Source organism: Trachurus japonicus, chromosome 1, assembly GCF_045865225.1.
Source record: "Trachurus japonicus isolate A0001 chromosome 1, Traja_1.0".
Taxonomy (NCBI): domain Eukaryota; kingdom Metazoa; phylum Chordata; class Actinopteri; order Carangiformes; family Carangidae; genus Trachurus; species Trachurus japonicus.
This window is the reverse complement of record NC_140907.1, coordinates 14752994-14772162: the sequence shown is the minus strand read 5'-3', so window position 1 is coordinate 14772162 and position 19169 is coordinate 14752994. Positions and strand designations below refer to the sequence as shown.

Genomic DNA, 19169 nt, shown 5'->3' with positions numbered 1-19169 from the left:
CAGTCGTTTCAATTAGAGCATAAACTTGTATAAATGATGTGTTCTGCAAAGGAGGCACTGGTGCTTGATATAGGTCTTGGAGTGAAAAACTAGTGCAAGTATTGATTTTATTTGTGAAATCGTTTGGTGCTATACTCAGAAAAATGACGACAGCACATCAAGGCTGAAAGAGACTGAACACAAAATGTTAGGAAAAGTGAAGACTGTACCAGTTTTTTAGGAGCTTAATTTATTCATGAATCTATTAAGTAATAGGGAATATGCAAATTAATGACTGTCAGTATGTGGTGGTGTAACTGTGCCAGATGTTGCCAAACTCTCAATTCTGAGTTTGGGCTAGTGAAGCTGCCGTTGTCCAGCAGTAGTTGCAAATTGGCAGTGTCAGACTCTTTGGTCTGGCATGATTCTTTGTTTTCTGTTTAGGTGCTTCAGCTTGACAGTTGCATCCAGTTAAAAACTAAAATAAACCCAAATAGGCAATTCTGTATTCTGTTTTACAACGAGCTCTTCCATGAAGGCATTTGCTGAAAATGTTACATTTTACATTCAGTCATTTGGCAGACGCTTTCCTCTAAAGAAACTTCAAGCTGGAAAATGTTCAACCCTCCAACACAGCAGCACAGATGCTGTCAGTGCACTTGTTTACCTGATTTACTTGCACTTGGTTTTACTGAGTAAAATTGGTGGTGAGTATTTACTTGAGCAGCTCTAATGCTGCTGTTCTGAGAGTTTGAAAGCTCCAATTTAAGAAATACACTAAAAGTAAAAAAAACAAAACATTGAGGTAATCAATCAAGTCATTTACAGACCAACTAGACAATGGTGTGATCATAAAAATCCATCACTTATCAAATGAGATACTGCTCAGACAAAACAAACATTTTAGGGCTATAATATCTAACTTTTCTACACTAAAACATCTTAACATGACTGAACCTTGTGTTTATTTCTTTTGGTTGCCTGCCTATGGCATCATATCCCTTATGTACATGTGTTGGTGTTGTGGTTGCCTGCCAGAAGCAGTCAAAGTTGACTTTTTATCCAGTTTTTAGCCACATTTTTTAAGTTGTACCTCTTACATCTTGGTATTTTTTCAAATATGTATTTCAACTAGATGAAGGGATCGGATGTTTGGATATGAAATTATCAGAGAAAAATGTTAAGCAGCTCAGCTCTTAGCCCCTTCGAGACGTCCTGTATCTGTGAAACAGTTTTTACTGGTTAAAATCACCTTGGTCTGTTTGTTTTGGAGAGGAACAGATACTGGTGAAAGTTTCTTGTTACAGTAAACCCTCCTGAACGACTGACACTAAAGGAATCTGAATCTGGAAAGAAAAAAATGTCACCAAATGTCTTCTATTGTTATTAATTCTGCATGTTAACAATTTGACAGTAACTTACATCACCAGTGTGAAAACAAAAACAAACTGCCCTGCACTCTCTGCTATATCTGCCCTCCCATCTCATCCAGACTTTAACAGTGACACACATCCGCTCTCTTCATCTCTATTTCTGCACATCTTACTAAAACCCCCTAAGGTGAATGCCACAGTCTCTTATTGTGAGATTTGCACACGATCAGTTTGTAATACAGCAGTGATGACTCATGAAAACAACTGGAGAAAACAGCTGGAATAATGAGTTTTTAGTGCTCAGTGGAACAATTCACAGCAATGAAGATTCACACTTGTACTTAAGGATGAGGTGTGAATAAAAGGAGTAATAAAAGTTGTGTTGTGTTAGAATTATGCCCACGCTTTTGCTCAGTGATTTTGATTTGTGCATCATATTCTTCATGTTGATCATGATGATTAAACAATTCTTGCTATAAAAGGTTATGAAATTAAAAACATAATATCTCCAGTTCTGCTTCATTGCTTCTATTAAAACATTTTTCATTACATTAAAAAAAACCTATCAGGGGCGGTGTTTAGCTCAGTTGGTAGAGCACCTGCCCCATGTATTGAGGCTATAGTCCTCACTGCAGGCAACCCCAGTTCGAATCCCGCACCGAGCGGCCCTATCCTGTGCGTCATTCTCCCCTCTCTGCCTCCCATTTCCTGTCTCTCTGAACTGTCCTGTCCATTAAAGGCCAAAAAGCCCCAAAAATATACTAAAAAAAAAAAACCTATCAACTGTGTGCATCCAGCCCAGACTGAGTGCAACAATATTACAGCGCAACACATCATCAATAGAGTACTTTAAAAAAACAAACAAACAAAAAAAAACATGACTGAACCCTTACAGCATTCAGCATATGTGTGTGTTTGCTGGCAGCACTGCTTCACTACATCTGCACAGTTTGATTAAAGCATGTTTTAGCGTAGGTTGTAAGCTGGCTTACACATCTTACGACCGCACACATCTTGAGCGAGTGCCATGATTCTGGTTATTTTCTTGGACGTATCCTTCTGTAAAACTGTAATATATGGTGTAAAACCCATAATTATCATAAGGAGCATGTAGCAGGTGACATGTGGTCATTCACTAGTCCATTATGAAGCCTCTCCAGTGTCCAGACACACCAGAGACAAAGCAGTGACATAATGTAGTGGCATTTCAGCTAATTACATGGGTTCAGTAATGACCATGTGTGCATGTACACAAATAATACGTAACGTCTCTCTGTCTGTGCACATGTCGAATAAATCTGCATGTGTGTAGCACATATCTAATTACCCCCCACCTCCCACTCAGCAGTGCTTGGAGGTGTGTGTGGGTCTGGGAGTGTGTATATATATGGCATCTAGAGCTAATTACAGAAGCTCTCAAGCTAGGAGAAAGTATTACCCCGCCTGCACTCAGCCAAATAATAGAAGCACAAAGAAATGCCCCTCTAAATATAGCCTGAATTGTTCAAGAAAAGAAAGGAGAAGAGGAGGAGAGGGGACATTTGTGTCAAATGGGAAATGAGGTGAGCTGGGAAAGAGAACAAGGCAAGAACAGGATGTGTGTGTGTGTGTGTGTGTGTGTGTGTGTGTGTATGGGTGTACTGGGTCAACAGAGACCCAGACAGCTGTTTGAAGATGCAGTAGTTGCTTTCAGGGACTTGTGTTGTGAAAATGTCCCAAAGCGTTGCCGCTCTAATCAGCTAATGAACTGGCAGCTAATCTGATAATGTCATATAAACACTCAGGTGTTTGTGTGTCTGTGTGTGTGTGTTAATTGTGAGAAAAAAAGAGAGAGAGAGAGAGAGAGAGAGAAAAAAAAGAGACTATCCTGCAGGGATAGAGTCCGTCTCTAAGCGTTCAATCCATCATCCTTCACTGGGGAAATGGGATAATCCTACGAATGAATGGCTGGTTAACCCCGCAGTGCGTAGTGGTCACTATTGTACAAGCATCACAGGTTGACCTTGAATTTCTCCCCTCAATTTACACACAAATAAGCCTTCGCCCATTTACTGCCGTGCTAAACCGAGCGATAGTAATTTAATTCAACCAAGCAAGAGAGGAGAGTGAAACCCATCTGAAATTTTATTTGGTCCTAATTCCAGATGTAGCAGGGTGGTGATGACCGCAAACTCTGTCCTCTGACAAACTGTCCTAAGCCAGTATCAAATTTAAGGTACTGACTGTAAATAAAATACAATTAAATACAATTAAAGTGTTTGTCAGTGAAAAGCTGGAGACATCTGTCATCAGCTGTCAACAACTGAGCAATCCATCCAGCTCTTCCCCACTGATGAGATTACAGTTCATTTTATAAACAGAGAAGAAGAATAGCTTTGATTCTGTAAAAAAGGGATGGGACTCATTCCCATTTACTGATTATATTGATGATATAAGTAAAATGTGAAAATAAAATGTTCACTATAAAAAAGTCTAAGGCCTAAAACTGTAGTATGTAGAAAAGCATTAAATCATTTAAGAAGAATGAGGAATTGGTTATTAAAAAGTCTTTTTGTACTTATTACTTTTTTTGTGGGTGAAGCTCAGAAGCAGCTTTGGACTTTGCAGCTCCAGAACACTAACTAGATACAGACAGAGTCTCTTACACCCCCCACAGAGTCCACCAGAATACCACCCCCTCTTAATCTCATATAGTATGGATTGAGCTCCCACAGGGAGCGTTTCCATATAGATCAAGCATTAGTGGCCTTTATCTCCATACTGAGCCCATTAGCAAGTGGGCACGTCTGCTTGCACTGAGCTGGAGCTCATTACATTATGAAGTTTGCATGGACAGGATCTCATATTCTACTTGTTTATTTTCATTTCGGAGAGGAAAAATCTGGAAGAACAGAAGAAAATGAGAACTTTGCTGGGTTTAACTTTTTTCCCAGTTTGTTTTTCGTACAACAGTTAGTTTGCCACTTAAATCATCCAAATGTCCAATTTGAATAAAGCCTTACTGTACATATTGAGCTCTATCTATATATTTACTTTCCTTTATTTTGTTTGCATTGTTCAGGGATCAAATGAGAGGCAAAAGCAAAGGTTAAGTGAACGTACACAACCGAGTGTGCCGACAAGGTTAGTGAAAGGTCTAGAGTCAATTCCATTAGTGGGTCTATTAAACTTGAGAACCCAGTCTCTGACTTTCCACTGTGAATGAAGCAAAAGGAGCCAGAAGCCAGTACTAAAGATAAATCCCCTGAATCCTTCGCAGGCCTGTCTGACCTACTTTCTTAAGCTACTGATTCTTATCCACAGGAGAGAAAATACATTCTCACCTGTGCTGAATGCCCATTCTCATACATAATGGTATGTGTGGCACTCTGTTTATTCAAACACAACCCCAGGACAGTAGATTTAGGTGGAATATAGCCTGCATACTGCATAATTGATCGGGATCGTTTCCAAAATATGTTCTTGTCCTACTTTTTACAGAAAGCTTTGAGTTACTTGCTTTTGACAGGAATTCCTAGAAATTATAAAAACTGAAAAAAAAAACAACAACTCCATCTTCAACAGTAGCTGAGCATGCTGTTTGTGTCTGTCCTTCTCACCTGTACTGAGCCTGGAAGTGTTCGTGGACAAAACTGTGTGGACCGCGAGGCTGCTGGGTGCTGGCTGAGCTGGGACTGGAGGAAACCTCAGATGAGCTGGGTCCCTGCAGACAAAGAGATCAATCGACAAGAAGATGAAAATTTAGTCACATCATGGTCGAACTTCAACTTTTCATAAAGTTATGTGCAGGTGGACATACAAGCACAAGCAACAATACAATTACACATCATCATCATCTTTAGAGTGGTATTGAAAAGGACATTAGTGTTCTTCTTTAAGGAATGGGGACAGGCTGCATGCAAGAGGTGTATCCAATTTGTTTTAACCCTCTTAGCTCAAACTAATTTCAGGCAACATATTTGCACCTGGAAAACTATTACACTTGCTTTGTTGCAGCACAGGAAGAGATAAATCAGAACCTCAGGGGGGCAGAACTCTATGAACTTTAAACCAGAGCTTATGCCATTCATTTGCCACTTGTAGTGACATAAATCATCATTTTCTTCAGTTTTATTTAACTGAGATGATGCATGCTGTTTGATTCACTTTCACATTAAATGTTAGTGCAGGGAGGGGTGTCATCTGTCTGTGAAGGAAGTGAAGTAAAATGGTAAACAGTGAGAAGTCAGCACAGATTGGAGTCACAGAAATATTTGAGATCTCTACCGTCCTCTGTGTCACGTTGATGTTTGCTGAATAAACTAAACTGCTGCGATGCCCCGAGAGCTGGGTCGGACTCAGTGGGAGGGCATAAACACTTCAAAGATGAATTTAAGAATAAAAGAATGGTGGCAATGAGTAAAAGATGGATGAGTATTACTCTGGGAGAAAGAGCAACAGATTACTGAAGCTTCATCTTATAAAGATGATATTAAAGCAGTCCTCTCTCACACCAGGTGGTATGATTGATTAAACACACACACACAAGCAGTGAGTTGAGTGCTGTGGAGGAGTCACCGCACTCATCCAATGGTCCTTCATTCTTACAAGACTGCTCAAACCTTTCTTTTGAAACTGGAGCAGCAGAGGAGCAGAACCACTCCAGAGAGCTGCGAACATTTGCACAGCAAGAATGGCTATGTCAGTAGGCTGAGTAACAGCCATAATGATAACTATATAAAGCTATAGATCCAGGTTCTGGCTAACAGCAGGGCTCACTGATATACTGATGTGCTGAATTTTTCTTCTTTGTCTGTGCTTTTCCAGCTATGACAAATCTGACAGTTTGCTGTGAGGTTTTCTTCCATCACTGCCTCATAAAACCTCAAACACACCACACATTGCTTCTGTCTATTAATTCCTTATGTTGTGGATGATGAATACTTTCTTACTTGTTTTGTTAATTCAGGGTGGGCTTTCAAACCTTCACCTCTGTAAGATTGTTAAGTGCTTGCTATACCGACTAGAAAACATAATATTTCGTCTGAACCCTCGTGTGGGGCTTACACATTAAGCAGCAAACAAAGTCGCAGCCCATCGGAACACCAGGGTCTGGTCTCTCCACCTTCTCAGGGGAAATGAAACTTTCTGGTCTGGTCTCGCGTCGTGTCCTCAGAAATAATGACAATCCAACTTCGTGGAGGCTTTTCTTTTGTTAAGACTAAATCCAATCACTGCTGCATTCACTTGGAACAATTAGCTGCTTTTTGGCATCTTTCAACACCTCTCCAAGGATGTCTCTTTCCAGAATTTAAAATGAAGCCAAAGCACAAAGCCCCCCCCAAAAAGCATATGTAACAGTTTGTTTTCTAGACTTAACCTTGTCTTTACTGTAATGTCTGTCTTTCCTAAGTGGATACAAACACAATCTAAAAGCTCATTATCCTTTAAATTGCAACAAAATGCAAAAGTTATGCTTTTATTCTTCTGAATACAGTGTTACAAGGAGAAACGAAGACAAGACGTATAATTAGTGCTGCTGAGTCTTGTGAGGACACCAATAGTCAAAACAATGGAGAGTGGAACAGGCAGCTGAAACTGCTGCATGCTTGGGATCAGCATTTCCACATCTGTGCAAGCCATGACTGTTGAAAAAACTGCACATCCATCTCAGTATGGACTTATGCTTTATGTACAGTAAAATAAAACCGCATTCAGAAGAAACCACATTATTAAGGTAGAAATAAAAGGGACAAATGTGTAAACAAAATGGGAGGAGGTGCCTCAGCCTGAGAGCGAACCTTTAGCAGCACATCACTCTTAATGGACAGTTTAGGAGGACTGTGTGGGCTGTGGAGATTGGAAAAGGGATTCATCAGCACCTGGGGACCAAGTGATGCAGCAGGGGCTATTTGAAGTTGACTTCAATTTCCATTTTGTGCCGCTGACTTCACTCATGGTGTGGAGAGTTGGGTGCAAGAATGAAAAAGGAGAATCAGCCGAAAGCTATTTTGAATCCTTGAGATGAGCTTCTAAATCTTGGAAAGAGTGGGTACAAGTCTCCGTTTGATGTAGGATAATCATATGTGATTTTTAAACTCAAATTAAGCCTTATTTTTCTACAATGTTGAACCAAATATTTTTTCTCTGTGAATTTGTGTAAAAAAAGAAACAATCAAAATGTTTTTTTTCCCCCTCTGTAACAATGGTCTGTATTTCACGTCTCTCTTCTGCATTTACCGAGCTGAGCTGTGACCGACTCTCTTTCTCTCAATTTCGCTCTCTTTTCTCCATCTCTTCTCTGGAGGACAATAGAGAACAATCCTCAGACCCTCAGAGACAGACTAGGTTACGAGCATCACCATGGAAACCCTGGCCTCATTCCCCCAAATCAACATGTGGGAACTTTTTTTTTCTGCGCCAGTCAGAGCGTGGCCTAAAAATAAAGGAAAGGCTAATCACCAGAGCCATTGATTTCCGTATGAAGCCTCGTGTCAGCATCCAATGTGCACACATTTGCATACATTTTTAAATAAATACACAACATCAAATGAGCATATCTTTTTGAGTAATGAGACTACTCATGACAAGATGTTTGCATTAGTTCTCTGAAGTTTTTACATAAAACAGACTGTCTGTGAGAGATATATAATGTGCAATGAGCACCTCTGTAACATTTGGTATGCTTTTTTCCCCCTTTATTATTATTATAGCATAGTATAGTATATATATATTTTTTTTCATTTGATATTTGCGGGATTCAAACCTGGGCCGAATGCAGCAAGGAATAGCCTCTTATGGGGTACCTGCTCAACCCACTGCCGTACACGTTGCCCCAACATATGCTTAATATAAAATGTATATGGTAAAATGCTTAATGAAATTCATTGTGTGGCATTTCATATTCATTCTTTTTCTTTCTTTTTTTTTTTTACCAATACTAGTAAAATTACACTCGATATACTGTAAATTCTGTGGCTTGAGCAATGGTTGATTCCAATCTTGAACCCACTGCTCCCTACATAACAGTGAGAATGAAAGGAAGCCACTTATGGGTCCATCTATGTGGACAGTGTTAATGGTAATCTAACAACAGGGGAAGAAGTATGGTAAACAGTGGACTGCAAGTAGGAGACAAAGATTGGCTTTGATACTCTGTTCTCTGTGCATAATAAATCACAAGCAGAGCTTTTCAGTGCACACTTGAAAAGGCATCCACCATAGACAACCAGACCTGAAAGCAGAGTACAGTACTATTGACTCCAGAAAAGGTATATCTATATCTCAGATATTTAACACATACAGTATACAGCATAAGGTAAGGTGACATACAGTACACTGCAGATACACACACACACTGGGAGAGACAGGGAGAAAAAGCACTGAGTGTACTGTGTCTTTCTTTATTTAGCACCAAGGGAATAATGAATACCACCACAACACTGCTCCTGCTTTGCTATCCTCTGCCAAAAATAGATGCGGGGGCCGGCCGCAGCAATAACAAGTGAATACTAATATTCAGAACCACTAAGCTGTTCAATTGTCACGCTGGGTGTGAGCCAAAAAAAAACAAAAAAACAACCTCTGACTGCTAACAGATCTAGGCCATATTCAACTGTCTCCTGGTGCTTTGGGGACAAAATTACCGGTAGCAGCTACATGCCCCCTGGCAGTGTAATTGATTGACATATTGGCCCTCCTTTCAGAGCTCAGCATGCTCGAGTCTAAGTAGCTGATTTACTTTGTTCTCTAAATGACAGTAGCGTCAAACTGTAACAGATCTGCTTTCAGAAAAAGCTAGATGAGCAATGAGCAGCTACACAGAGATTATGACAAGGGACAACTACGGCAAGCAACCTGGGAAAAGACCGGAGGTCCCCTCCACAAACCACCAGGTGTTTGCCGATTACAGCACAAAGAACTGATCTAATACTGTGCACTCACCAAAAGCCTGGAGGACCTTTAGCAATGGGTCCTGGGATTTGGACACACAAACCTTTGAGAAAAAGGGGTTAGGTGAATTTGTGATGAGCATTTATAGCAACTTTGCTACACTGAGCCCGTTTCTATTATTGCAGTGCTGCTCAACTACTTTTCCGTTTTGGCAGCAAAATCGTTCCCAGAATATTGAGAAAGTTTTTCCAGGGTTTAAAAAGAACTAAGGTCACTTTGAAAAGAACATTGTGTCCTGCTCCGACTTTTGTTCTCCCTTTCTGTTTACTCTTGCTCTGAGCAATGAGAGGTCAAACAGGTACATATCACCACCATCAGCAGAGCTCGGCATCATCGCATCACAGGAGCGGCAAACCCACAAGGACTTCATGGGTGTTGTCTATCAGTGAGAATGCTGCACTTTCTGCACACACTTGCACAAAGTGCTCACCAGGGCCTGTTAGCACACACAGACAGACATGGAAACAAAGATGGAGAAGCACACACACACAAACTTCAAGGAAGAACAGTCCCAACGATTGCATTGTCAAAGTGATGCTGGTACTTCAGTCAGCCTCCGTCAGTCTTCAGTGTACCAACTGTCACAAGAAGCATCAAGACTGCTTGTAGGTTTTTCATAGACTCTGTAATGTATGATAACTGTAAACGATATACAGTGTTTTTCTTGTACACTGAACAAAGATGAGCTCAAGGAACCAGGTACAAAGGTGTTCATGTGCTACCGAGTCAACTTCTCATGGTGTGTGCGTGTGTGTATGTGCAGCCAGCACTATGTGCTTGCAGTTAAGCTAAAAACAAGAGCAGATTGCTACTCTGATTGTCTTGGGATCCTGCATAGCGGTCTCATACCCATCTCCCCACCTACAGCTTTCATACATATGCTGCTGTCTTGTCCTCCTTTCTGTTTGCCTTCACCTCCTGCACCACTGCAGGACATCACAACGTACAGCATCAAAACAGTGAAGCCATGAAAACACACTTACATGATAGCAACTGTCAAGAAATGCCAGAGAAAAATATTAATCGATGTGAATGTCAAAGCTAAAAAAACAAAACAAAAACTAACAATGCTGCTTTACTTGCTCCCTGTATGATAGGCACGGGGAAAATATGTTGTACTGTATATCAAGTTTGGTCACAACAGAACTCAACCCTCACCGTGACTTTTAGTTTGCTTGATAATAAAATAATTTCCTCTTCTTCCAGCCTTTGCTCCTTCGAACCTCAACTCAGTTTGGGACTCAATGTGATCAGTGAAACATTTCTCCAGTGCAGCCACTGTAAATCTCTTTGGCCCTATGCCCTCTTTGTCTGTTGGCAGAGGCACAGCTTCCCTCCAGAGATCTTCACACTCCAATCCCTACATGAAAACATATGTTGTTATCAAAGCCCTGCTGAATCCCCTGCCACGCATTCATGTGAGACGTTGCTGAGGCGCTCCTCGACAGCATGCTGGGGAGTGAGTGGGAGTTTGGCTTGCTGAGTGTGGTAGTGGTAGTATATTTGAGGGTGTTTGTGTACGTTACGTCGGGGCTTGTAGATTCAAAGCAAGCAAAAGAACCACTATAACAATGGGAGGGAGAGGGTCTCTGGTGTGTGTGGATGGATGAGTTGGGGCAAAACATGGACAAACCAGGAGAGGAAGATTGGCCTGGAGCTGGGCAGACTGACTAATGACCTAAGAACTGCAAACTGCAACCATGGCACTGACATGCTGTGTATTTCTGCTCCAAAATACAGTATATCACTACCCTGCAGGTACACAGCTGCCCATCAATGTCATTAGATGATAATATTTGGTTGAATGCAGGTTGTGATTCTGGGTGAATGGGCTGCATTCATAGAGCTTTTCTAGTCTTAACGACCACTCAAAGCATTTCACACTAACATTCACCCATTCACACAGGCTCATACAGCACTTTTGCCTGTAAAAATTGCCTTTTTTCCCCCTATCATTCACAGACATTCATGCACTGATGATACATCAGGGCAATGTTAGGTTCCCATGGTAATGTGGACTGGAGGAGCTGGGGATCAAACCAATGATCTTTTGAGTGGTGGAGAGAACCTGCTATACTACTGTAAGCCACAGTGACCAAAATTCAATGTCAGGACATCCAGTTACATATAATTATGTTAACTGGACATTGAAATTTGAAAATCTTGGTGTCAATTTGTGTAAACAAAAAGTAGCAATGCATTTTTTGTTGCTAAAACAACACTTCAGTGCATTTCCCAAGATATAATAATTCTGTTGAACAAAAACTATCAAAGAGTGACCTTAAAATCAAGTGGGTGCAGACAGAGTGCCCTGAGCAGTGAGTCCCCAGTTTGTCATTAAACTGCTCTCTTATCCCACTTTTCTTGTCCGTCTACACACACACACACACACACACACACACACACACACACCTGCTGGAGATTGAGACAACAGTTGTAAAATTTGCCTACAACCTTATTTGGATTGACATTTGTGCATTACACTATTGAAACTTCTGGAATCAATTATAACCACCATGAAGCCAACATGACCACTGCCTCTCTTCTCTGTGAGGGAGCAGAGCTACAAACGTTGTTCCCCCTTTAAGTCTTCAGCAGATGAATGTTTCATAACTCAAGGTATAGAGACTTTGCCTAAAGTATCACTTTAACATATTGTATGCTTTCCACCTCCTACTTTTCTCAGTCCTGTGGGCTTGCTTTTAAGCTGCAGAGGTGTGTTTTCACTCTTAAGTGTCTGAATTCATATTTTAACACACTGACATTTTAAATTTCAGTTTCAGCTGGCATCTGGAGGGTAGCAGCTCTAGTGCAGCTGAAGTGGCCCGGAGGAACTTCTGTAAAATGACAATAAGGAAATATCATTTTTAATAATCCTGCTGTGTCAGTGTGCTGAGCGACCTGAAGCTACAATTGGGAAGAAAAATATATGTTTTATTGAGACTAAAAATAATCTCTGAAAGGTAAATAGTGTTCGACTAAGGACAGACGCCGATTCAGTTATCATCTCAAACCACATTTCTACTCGCTGGTTCAAAGGGCTCGACACATTCCCCCTTGCTGTCAACACCCTGCTCTGACTCATCCGACACACTAACTCACATGTACTTCTACGTGTTCTCTTTCGCTTTCTCTCTCCAGCACACACCAATACAGGTGTGCACCTTTACATGAGTAATCATGTGGGGTCGTACTTGCGCCTTTTATTTGCCAAATGACTTGAATAATTAAATCATTTTCGCCTAAGGGTCACAAAGCAAGAGTGACCGTACTCACATATGAGGTGATGAAGCAAATACGAAGCAGAGCAAAAGAGATGCTGGTACAGGTGTGTGGAGGGATTTGATTTGCTGCTCACTAATTCTACTTCCAGTTGTGTTTTCAGCACTGGAGCAAAGCATATTCAATCCTGAAGTACCAAATACAACCACAGCGATCTGTAATCTCAAATCTCAAGCTCAAATGGCAAAGGTCTTGAGAAATTCATTCATGATAAAACCTGGGTGACTAGCTGAGCCAAGTGGTTCTGAGAGCAAAGTACAATTTGGCGAGTGTACAGTAACAGCTCGCCTGCAGTTTTGCTGCCACATTTCTGTCTTTTCCCACTCAACTGGATTTTCAAGTTGTCATAACAACATCAAAACCACCATGCACACACTTAGAGATAAATATTTTAGGAACAAAATTAATTAACATCATTAGACTATAGCATGTAGTTGTTTTGAGAGGGCTGTTGTAACCATTTCACCAACATGTGAAAGTGTCCTCACATCTCCTGCAAGAAGAGGCAGCCCACACAACAACAATGTCCTGTTGCAGAGAAACAAAACAGTCGGGGTTTGATGATTCCACTTTCCCACCCACCAGTGACAAATGAATTTTGTCGTTACACAAGTAAATTTGGCCGGTGTGTCCGGCATTTAGCCACTGTGCCTCTCATAACTGTGCCAGAAACATGGATTCACTGGAGCTGCTGCAGTGTGGAGCTGTGTTTGAATTTGTTGTATGTGCATTAACATGTTGTTACACATCTGAAAAGCACTGCATTCACATGGACAAGTAAAATACAAATATAATGTAGATGTGTTAGGAATGGAGAAGGATGGCTACTGTGTATGAAACATTGTAGCAAACCTTTGCATCTCAGATGTTGGACATGGACTTTTCCCTCCCTGAAAGGTTCACTAGCAAATTAAATGTTAGGAATACAGTAATTCTAAACCTTTGGAGTGATAGAGTATAGGTATAAATGTGTAATTATTCCTTGTCATAAAAGTTTAATGAAGTTAGCTCCAAACAAGTAATCAGATTGTCTGAGAGGCATGGGAACTGGGGCCACTTAATAATAATAATAACTTTATTTCTATAGCACTTATCAAAATTAAAATTACAATTCACTTTACATGTGCTCTAACCCATTAATTATGGTTAGCAATTACATTAACGGTTGTTATCCGTCTTCGATTGCAACAAATATTGCGCCACAAAGATAACAGACAATATCTCCAGAAATAATATTCGAGTAAAATGATGTGTGGTTGTCAGAAGAGGACGATGATAGGAAGGAAAGAAGCCCGGATACTAAGTGCACACCTGAGGTACTGTGTAGACAAAGTAGAAGCAAGTGTGCAGGTCAGGAAAATGTTCATGTTACTTAGCAACAGTCCAGTCCACCTGCTGAACAGTCTGTGTTAATAAATGATGGCATTGACAATCAAGTTATAATCTGTTGCTGATTATTACTTTCAAGCTCTTCAAGCACTGTTGTATAAAAGCAACATCACACTGTGATGACGCACTGAATATCAGTGTGATATTGCTTGATTAAAGAAGTCAAGACTAAAACTAATTAATTAGTTAATACAAATAAACTAGGTGGATTTTCTGTTGAATTTTCCAACCAGTCAGCTTCACTTATGCTAAAGCACGGGGCAGAGGGAGCTAATGCTTTGCATTGTAGCAATTAGTACATCATTAGTGCCATAAATTGAGCTAAACCTCTGTCCTAATGTCACCTGCGAGCATCAATATAAAGTGTTGGTTTCAAATAAATGCAATCTCGGTGACACCAATTAACAGGACTGTAGAAAAAAGGATTTATCTGATCTGTTCACCTTCATTTGATCCTCTGACTAACACACTCACTGTCTTGCACAGCTTGTTTGTGAATTTTTGTGTGTGTGTCAGTGTGTGCTCAGTAACTTATTCCTGGGAACATTTCCGAGAAGCTGAAGTGGCCCACACTGCTGAAGCTGCTGGTATCAGCTTAATGTTTTCGGTCTCCGGCAGGATGAGATGACGTCTCCCACTGAGCGTGCGAAATTAGGCGAGCCAATGTTGACATAGCTGTTGGCTGCTTCAGGAGACAACCAGACCCACTCTTGTCTTTCAGAGAGAGCGGCTGCCACCAGAGCATCTGAACGGCAGTCATATCAGCACAGGCCAGGTTTCATTAGAAGTGAGCATGTGTTTGTGCGTCTTACACCTGAGAGTTTGTCAACACGATTTCAGCTCACTTTCTAATTAAACAGCTTCTAATAGCAAATCAAGCTGTGCTTTACGTCTTCTCTCTTCTCCCAGATGAACAGTGTGGAGAGGCTGCGTTGGCAGAGGTTGAACAAGGTCAACCAGCAGAAGTAGAGGAAAACGGAGACAAAGAAAGTGAGAGGAGCAGACAGTAGAGCAAGATAAGAAATGTGACAATAGAGGATGTAATATTGTACAGGACGGGGAGATAAGGAAATTATTTACAGGCCACGGAAAGAGGAATGCAGCACGACAGGAGGATGTTAAGGAAAATATGTGCGACCAGCAGTGTTTATTTAATTACTTAACAAGCTACACAGGCTTCCCACTGAGACTGTAATCCTCCTTCTAGTGGGGAAATAAAAATGAAGTCGGGCCTGATGATGACACCAGAGGAAGGGTTTATTCTCTGTACGGTTTCCATTTTAGCACATTTAGACTCAGTTTGTCAGCCTCAGGTCTTGTCTAGGTTAGTCCAGAAACTCTCAGGAGCTTCAGCTGTACTACCTCAGGTTCCTATGTACTTGTTTTGATTTGTCAGGTGGAAAGTGTAGAACTGAAACTCATAATTACTGGTGGAACAACACAGACGTTCAGCTATGTCTGGCAATCTACAGCAGAAACTAATGAAGACTGAGAACTTTGATATTTTAAACTGCATCACAGCAAAACCAAATAGTTATGGTTGGCTGCAACTAGTAATTTCCCAGAGGCCAAGGTAACATCTGAGTATTACATTTTCTGTCAGTTTAACACGTGAACAAACAAAGATGTTCTACTTAAAATGACTTAACACAGAGAAAAACTGTCAATTCTGACATTTCAGAAGAGGGAAGAAGCAAATCTTTGGTATTTGTGCTTCACAGAATGCTGAGTAATTGTCTGTGGATGGAAAAGTAATTGGCTCTCTATATTTTGGTTAAAACCTTACAGTAGAGTGGGCAGACACAGGCGAGGGAGAGGTAGAGAGACTGACTCAGAGAGAGAGAGAGAGAGCAGGGGCACGCAGTGGTCCAGAGATGGGAGGAATGAAAGAAATGCTGTCCGTGCAGTAAACCGGCTGACTCACCCTTATTCTTTCAGCTCCGGACGGCTGCCGCTAATTCAGCCTATTCAAAGCTGGCTTACGGTAACAAGGCAGTCTGGGAGATAACAGTGGAAGCCACAGGCATGTTTAGCCCCCACCACCCCCTCCCCTTCCACCTCTCTTCCTCTGCTCTCTTCTCACCATCATAACCCCTTCTCCTCCGTCACACCCTATCTCTGAAAGCTACGTCCCAACCTCTTGACAAAATGGTCACCCTTTATTCTCTGGTATCGATTGATTAGACTTGTTGTCATGAAAAGCAAATAACTTCACTGTAGCCTCCTCTGATCCGAGACCCTAACCCTACAGTATCTGAAGAGAAGCACTCCAGTTCATACGGCGCCAAGTGCAGCCAGACTCACCACTCTTTGGCTGTTACTATGGAGATGCCAGACAGGCCGAAACAAAAGGCAGAACAGAAAATAAGCAGCCTCAGACAAGAGCCCCTGGCAGAGCACTGACGGCCAAATCTGGCTTGGCAATGGAGGCTAGAGCCATCTCTCTCTCTGCCCCCCTCTGTGTGTGTCATCTGCACGCTGGAAGTGTTTATACCCAGACAAACATTGATTTAGAGAAATAAACGAATTGACATGACTCATTAAGATGAGGAGCTGGGGTTAGGGAATTCATTAGCTTCTCCAGAGAGGGGAGGGTCCTGTAAGCGTGTTTGCTGCTCTCTTTGATAAGAGCAGGAGATGAGTTGTGGTGACGGCTGGTGCCAGGACCTCTCGTCCTAACAGATTAAAGCAGCATTTTTGATCTCAGCTTGGTGTTCTGAGAAGGAAACGAGATGCTGAGAGCTTTTGTAAGGGAAATGTGATCACCTGTTATAGACTGGTGAACATCCTCATAAACTTTCTATGAGATTTTACAAAAGGGGCAAGATGAGCGCCAATGAAATTCCACAGTGGTTCACAACTCATCAGGTGAACTAGGTCTGCATCTGCATCTGGTTGATTTTATAGAAATATTTCAACAGAAACTGGCAGCTATATTGCCATCAAGACAGCGGCTGAATGACATATGACATAATGAAAACATATTTTTCTAACAGTCATGATGAATGAAAGCTATTACATTTCTAAAAATGTGATGGCACTTGTTTTTCTACCAGTTAGTGAAGATGCAATTTATTTTAATGCTACTGAGGGCAGCATTACAACCAGTCTAATGTTTTAGTCTGATGTAAAACACAGAGGCAAGAAGAAGAAGAAAAAGATGCTAAGAGTTGTTGTGTGTCGCACCACGGCTCAGCACGGTCTGTATGTTTGATGGCATGCAAACAATGTCAGTGCATTTTGAACACTGGGAACTAGATCTATTAATGACATACTGTATCATCAAATGGTTCTATCCATGTTATCCATTATGCATGTTTATGACAGTGTGAGATTTGCATCTGTAGCAAACATAGCAGCATAATCTCAGTGTTCACAGTGTTAATGGGCTGATGTCATAAGTCTGTCAATATATAACGTTGACCTTTCAAGTGACTATCACACCCGTGGTCGGTCATAACGTTGGTCAATTTAATTGCAGCTTGCACACACAGGCTACATGGCGTGGTGGTGGATGTTTGTGTGTGTGTGTGCGTGCTGTGATATTGATTTTTCAAGGATAGGATTTCAGTGGCATCAGTACTGACTACCAAACTTCTGGTACAGCGACATCCCTGGTGACTAGAATCTGTGATGTTCCTTTGTCTTGCATGAGGCATAACGTTACTGTGTAAAGGGTCTCTGGTTTGGACTGCACACGGTCTGTGTCTGTTTTTTAAACTCTTTATCCTTCTGCACAATCTGCCACATTGGCACATTAACACATAAGCTGCAGTAAAACCAAGGGAAAACACACATACACCCACTCACAGTCAGCTACCCAAAGAGCTGCATCGCACATAACAAGCTCACAGAGTAAATATCAATCATCTCAGAAACTAGTTAAGAATTTGCAATTTGTTAACATAAATGAGTGTGAATATATATTAAAAATAAATGCAAATAGGGCCTCTTTTTAAATGTTATCTCTTGTTCACAGGGTTTTATGACTACATGTGAAACTAAATAGAGAGATATAAATATTTTCTTTTCAGTTCAAGCCTCTGAGGATTCAGATGAACAATGGAAAACAGGTGACAGGAACAGGTCAGACCGCATCACAACTACCAGTCCTGTTCAACAGGCCCACAGGCACCAGGAAGAAAAGACCATATAAGGAAGCAAAGCCTGTGAAGGTGGGTGTGGTGGAAGTGACAATGAACAATGAACGTGCAGGAAAGACTGTTTACCTGAGTACGGCCGACAAAAAAACGCACCAGAGCGGTCGGCTCTCGATACAAAACACTGATCACACGAAGGAATGACAGAGGATAATGAGTGTGAAAAATGTTACAGAAATCCCTCTGGTCTGGTTGATCTGTGGCAGATTGGTTATCTTCGCCGCCTGCCTGTCAGGCTCAAGGTGACAATGTGAGCGGCTAATAGCCACCGGGTACCTTTATCTCCACTTTAATTACAGCAAGAACCACACACGAGACCTCGTACCTGAATCCACTGAGCTAATTTTACACCTCTCATCAAGTCTCATCAGAAGAAAAAACAAACAAACTGCTGTGTAGCCAACAGGGTTTGAATGTGGGCTGCAGTTGAGGCAATAATTAATTGTAGTGGTGGAAAAAAATTGCGACAGTTACAACATTTTCTTATTACCACAAACAGAATTACACTCACATCCTGAGAGATGGCTGTCATGGGAAAGTGCATTGATGATGCACATGTCTCATCAATGTTATGATTACAAATTGCAGTCTAATTAAGATCTTTCCTCAGTTACATAATTTACAATAACTTGTGGTGTAAAAATGTAAATCATTAAACCCATTCAATTAGGTTCGATTAGATACAATCAGATGACAATTCTGATCATATTCTACATCTTTCATATTGTCAACAGATCAGAAACCATTACTAACTATGAACCAATCCTCCTAACAAGTATCATCTTTGTGCAGCCTGATCAGAACCTATTCCTCTGAGCCACAGAGCTCCAATCTTTTTCAAAGACCTATTAAAAAAGAATAAGCCACATTGTTTACTGGGTGATATGTGCCTCTATTAGAATACAACTGGGCTCTGTGGCATATTTTGAGACAGTCCCACATACACCATTATGTTGCTGAAAATACTAGTGCGCCAAATCTGCAGCAGTAATAGGGAAACAAATGATTCCTGCATGAGTAACATTTACTGAAAAAAAATACACTGTCCTTTAAA

General features: G+C 41.1%; 1 protein-coding gene across 1 annotated transcript in view; it reads right to left on the bottom strand.

Annotated features, from left to right (window-relative positions):
• Positions 1-19169, bottom strand: part of usp43a (ubiquitin specific peptidase 43a) — a 95267-nt gene that overhangs the window by 54601 nt on the left and 21497 nt on the right. The window contains exon 3 of the mRNA XM_085774455.1: positions 4952-5055. Coding sequence (XP_085630581.1) covers positions 4952-5055 — 104 coding nt within the window. The remainder of the gene's footprint in view (positions 1-4951; positions 5056-19169) is intronic.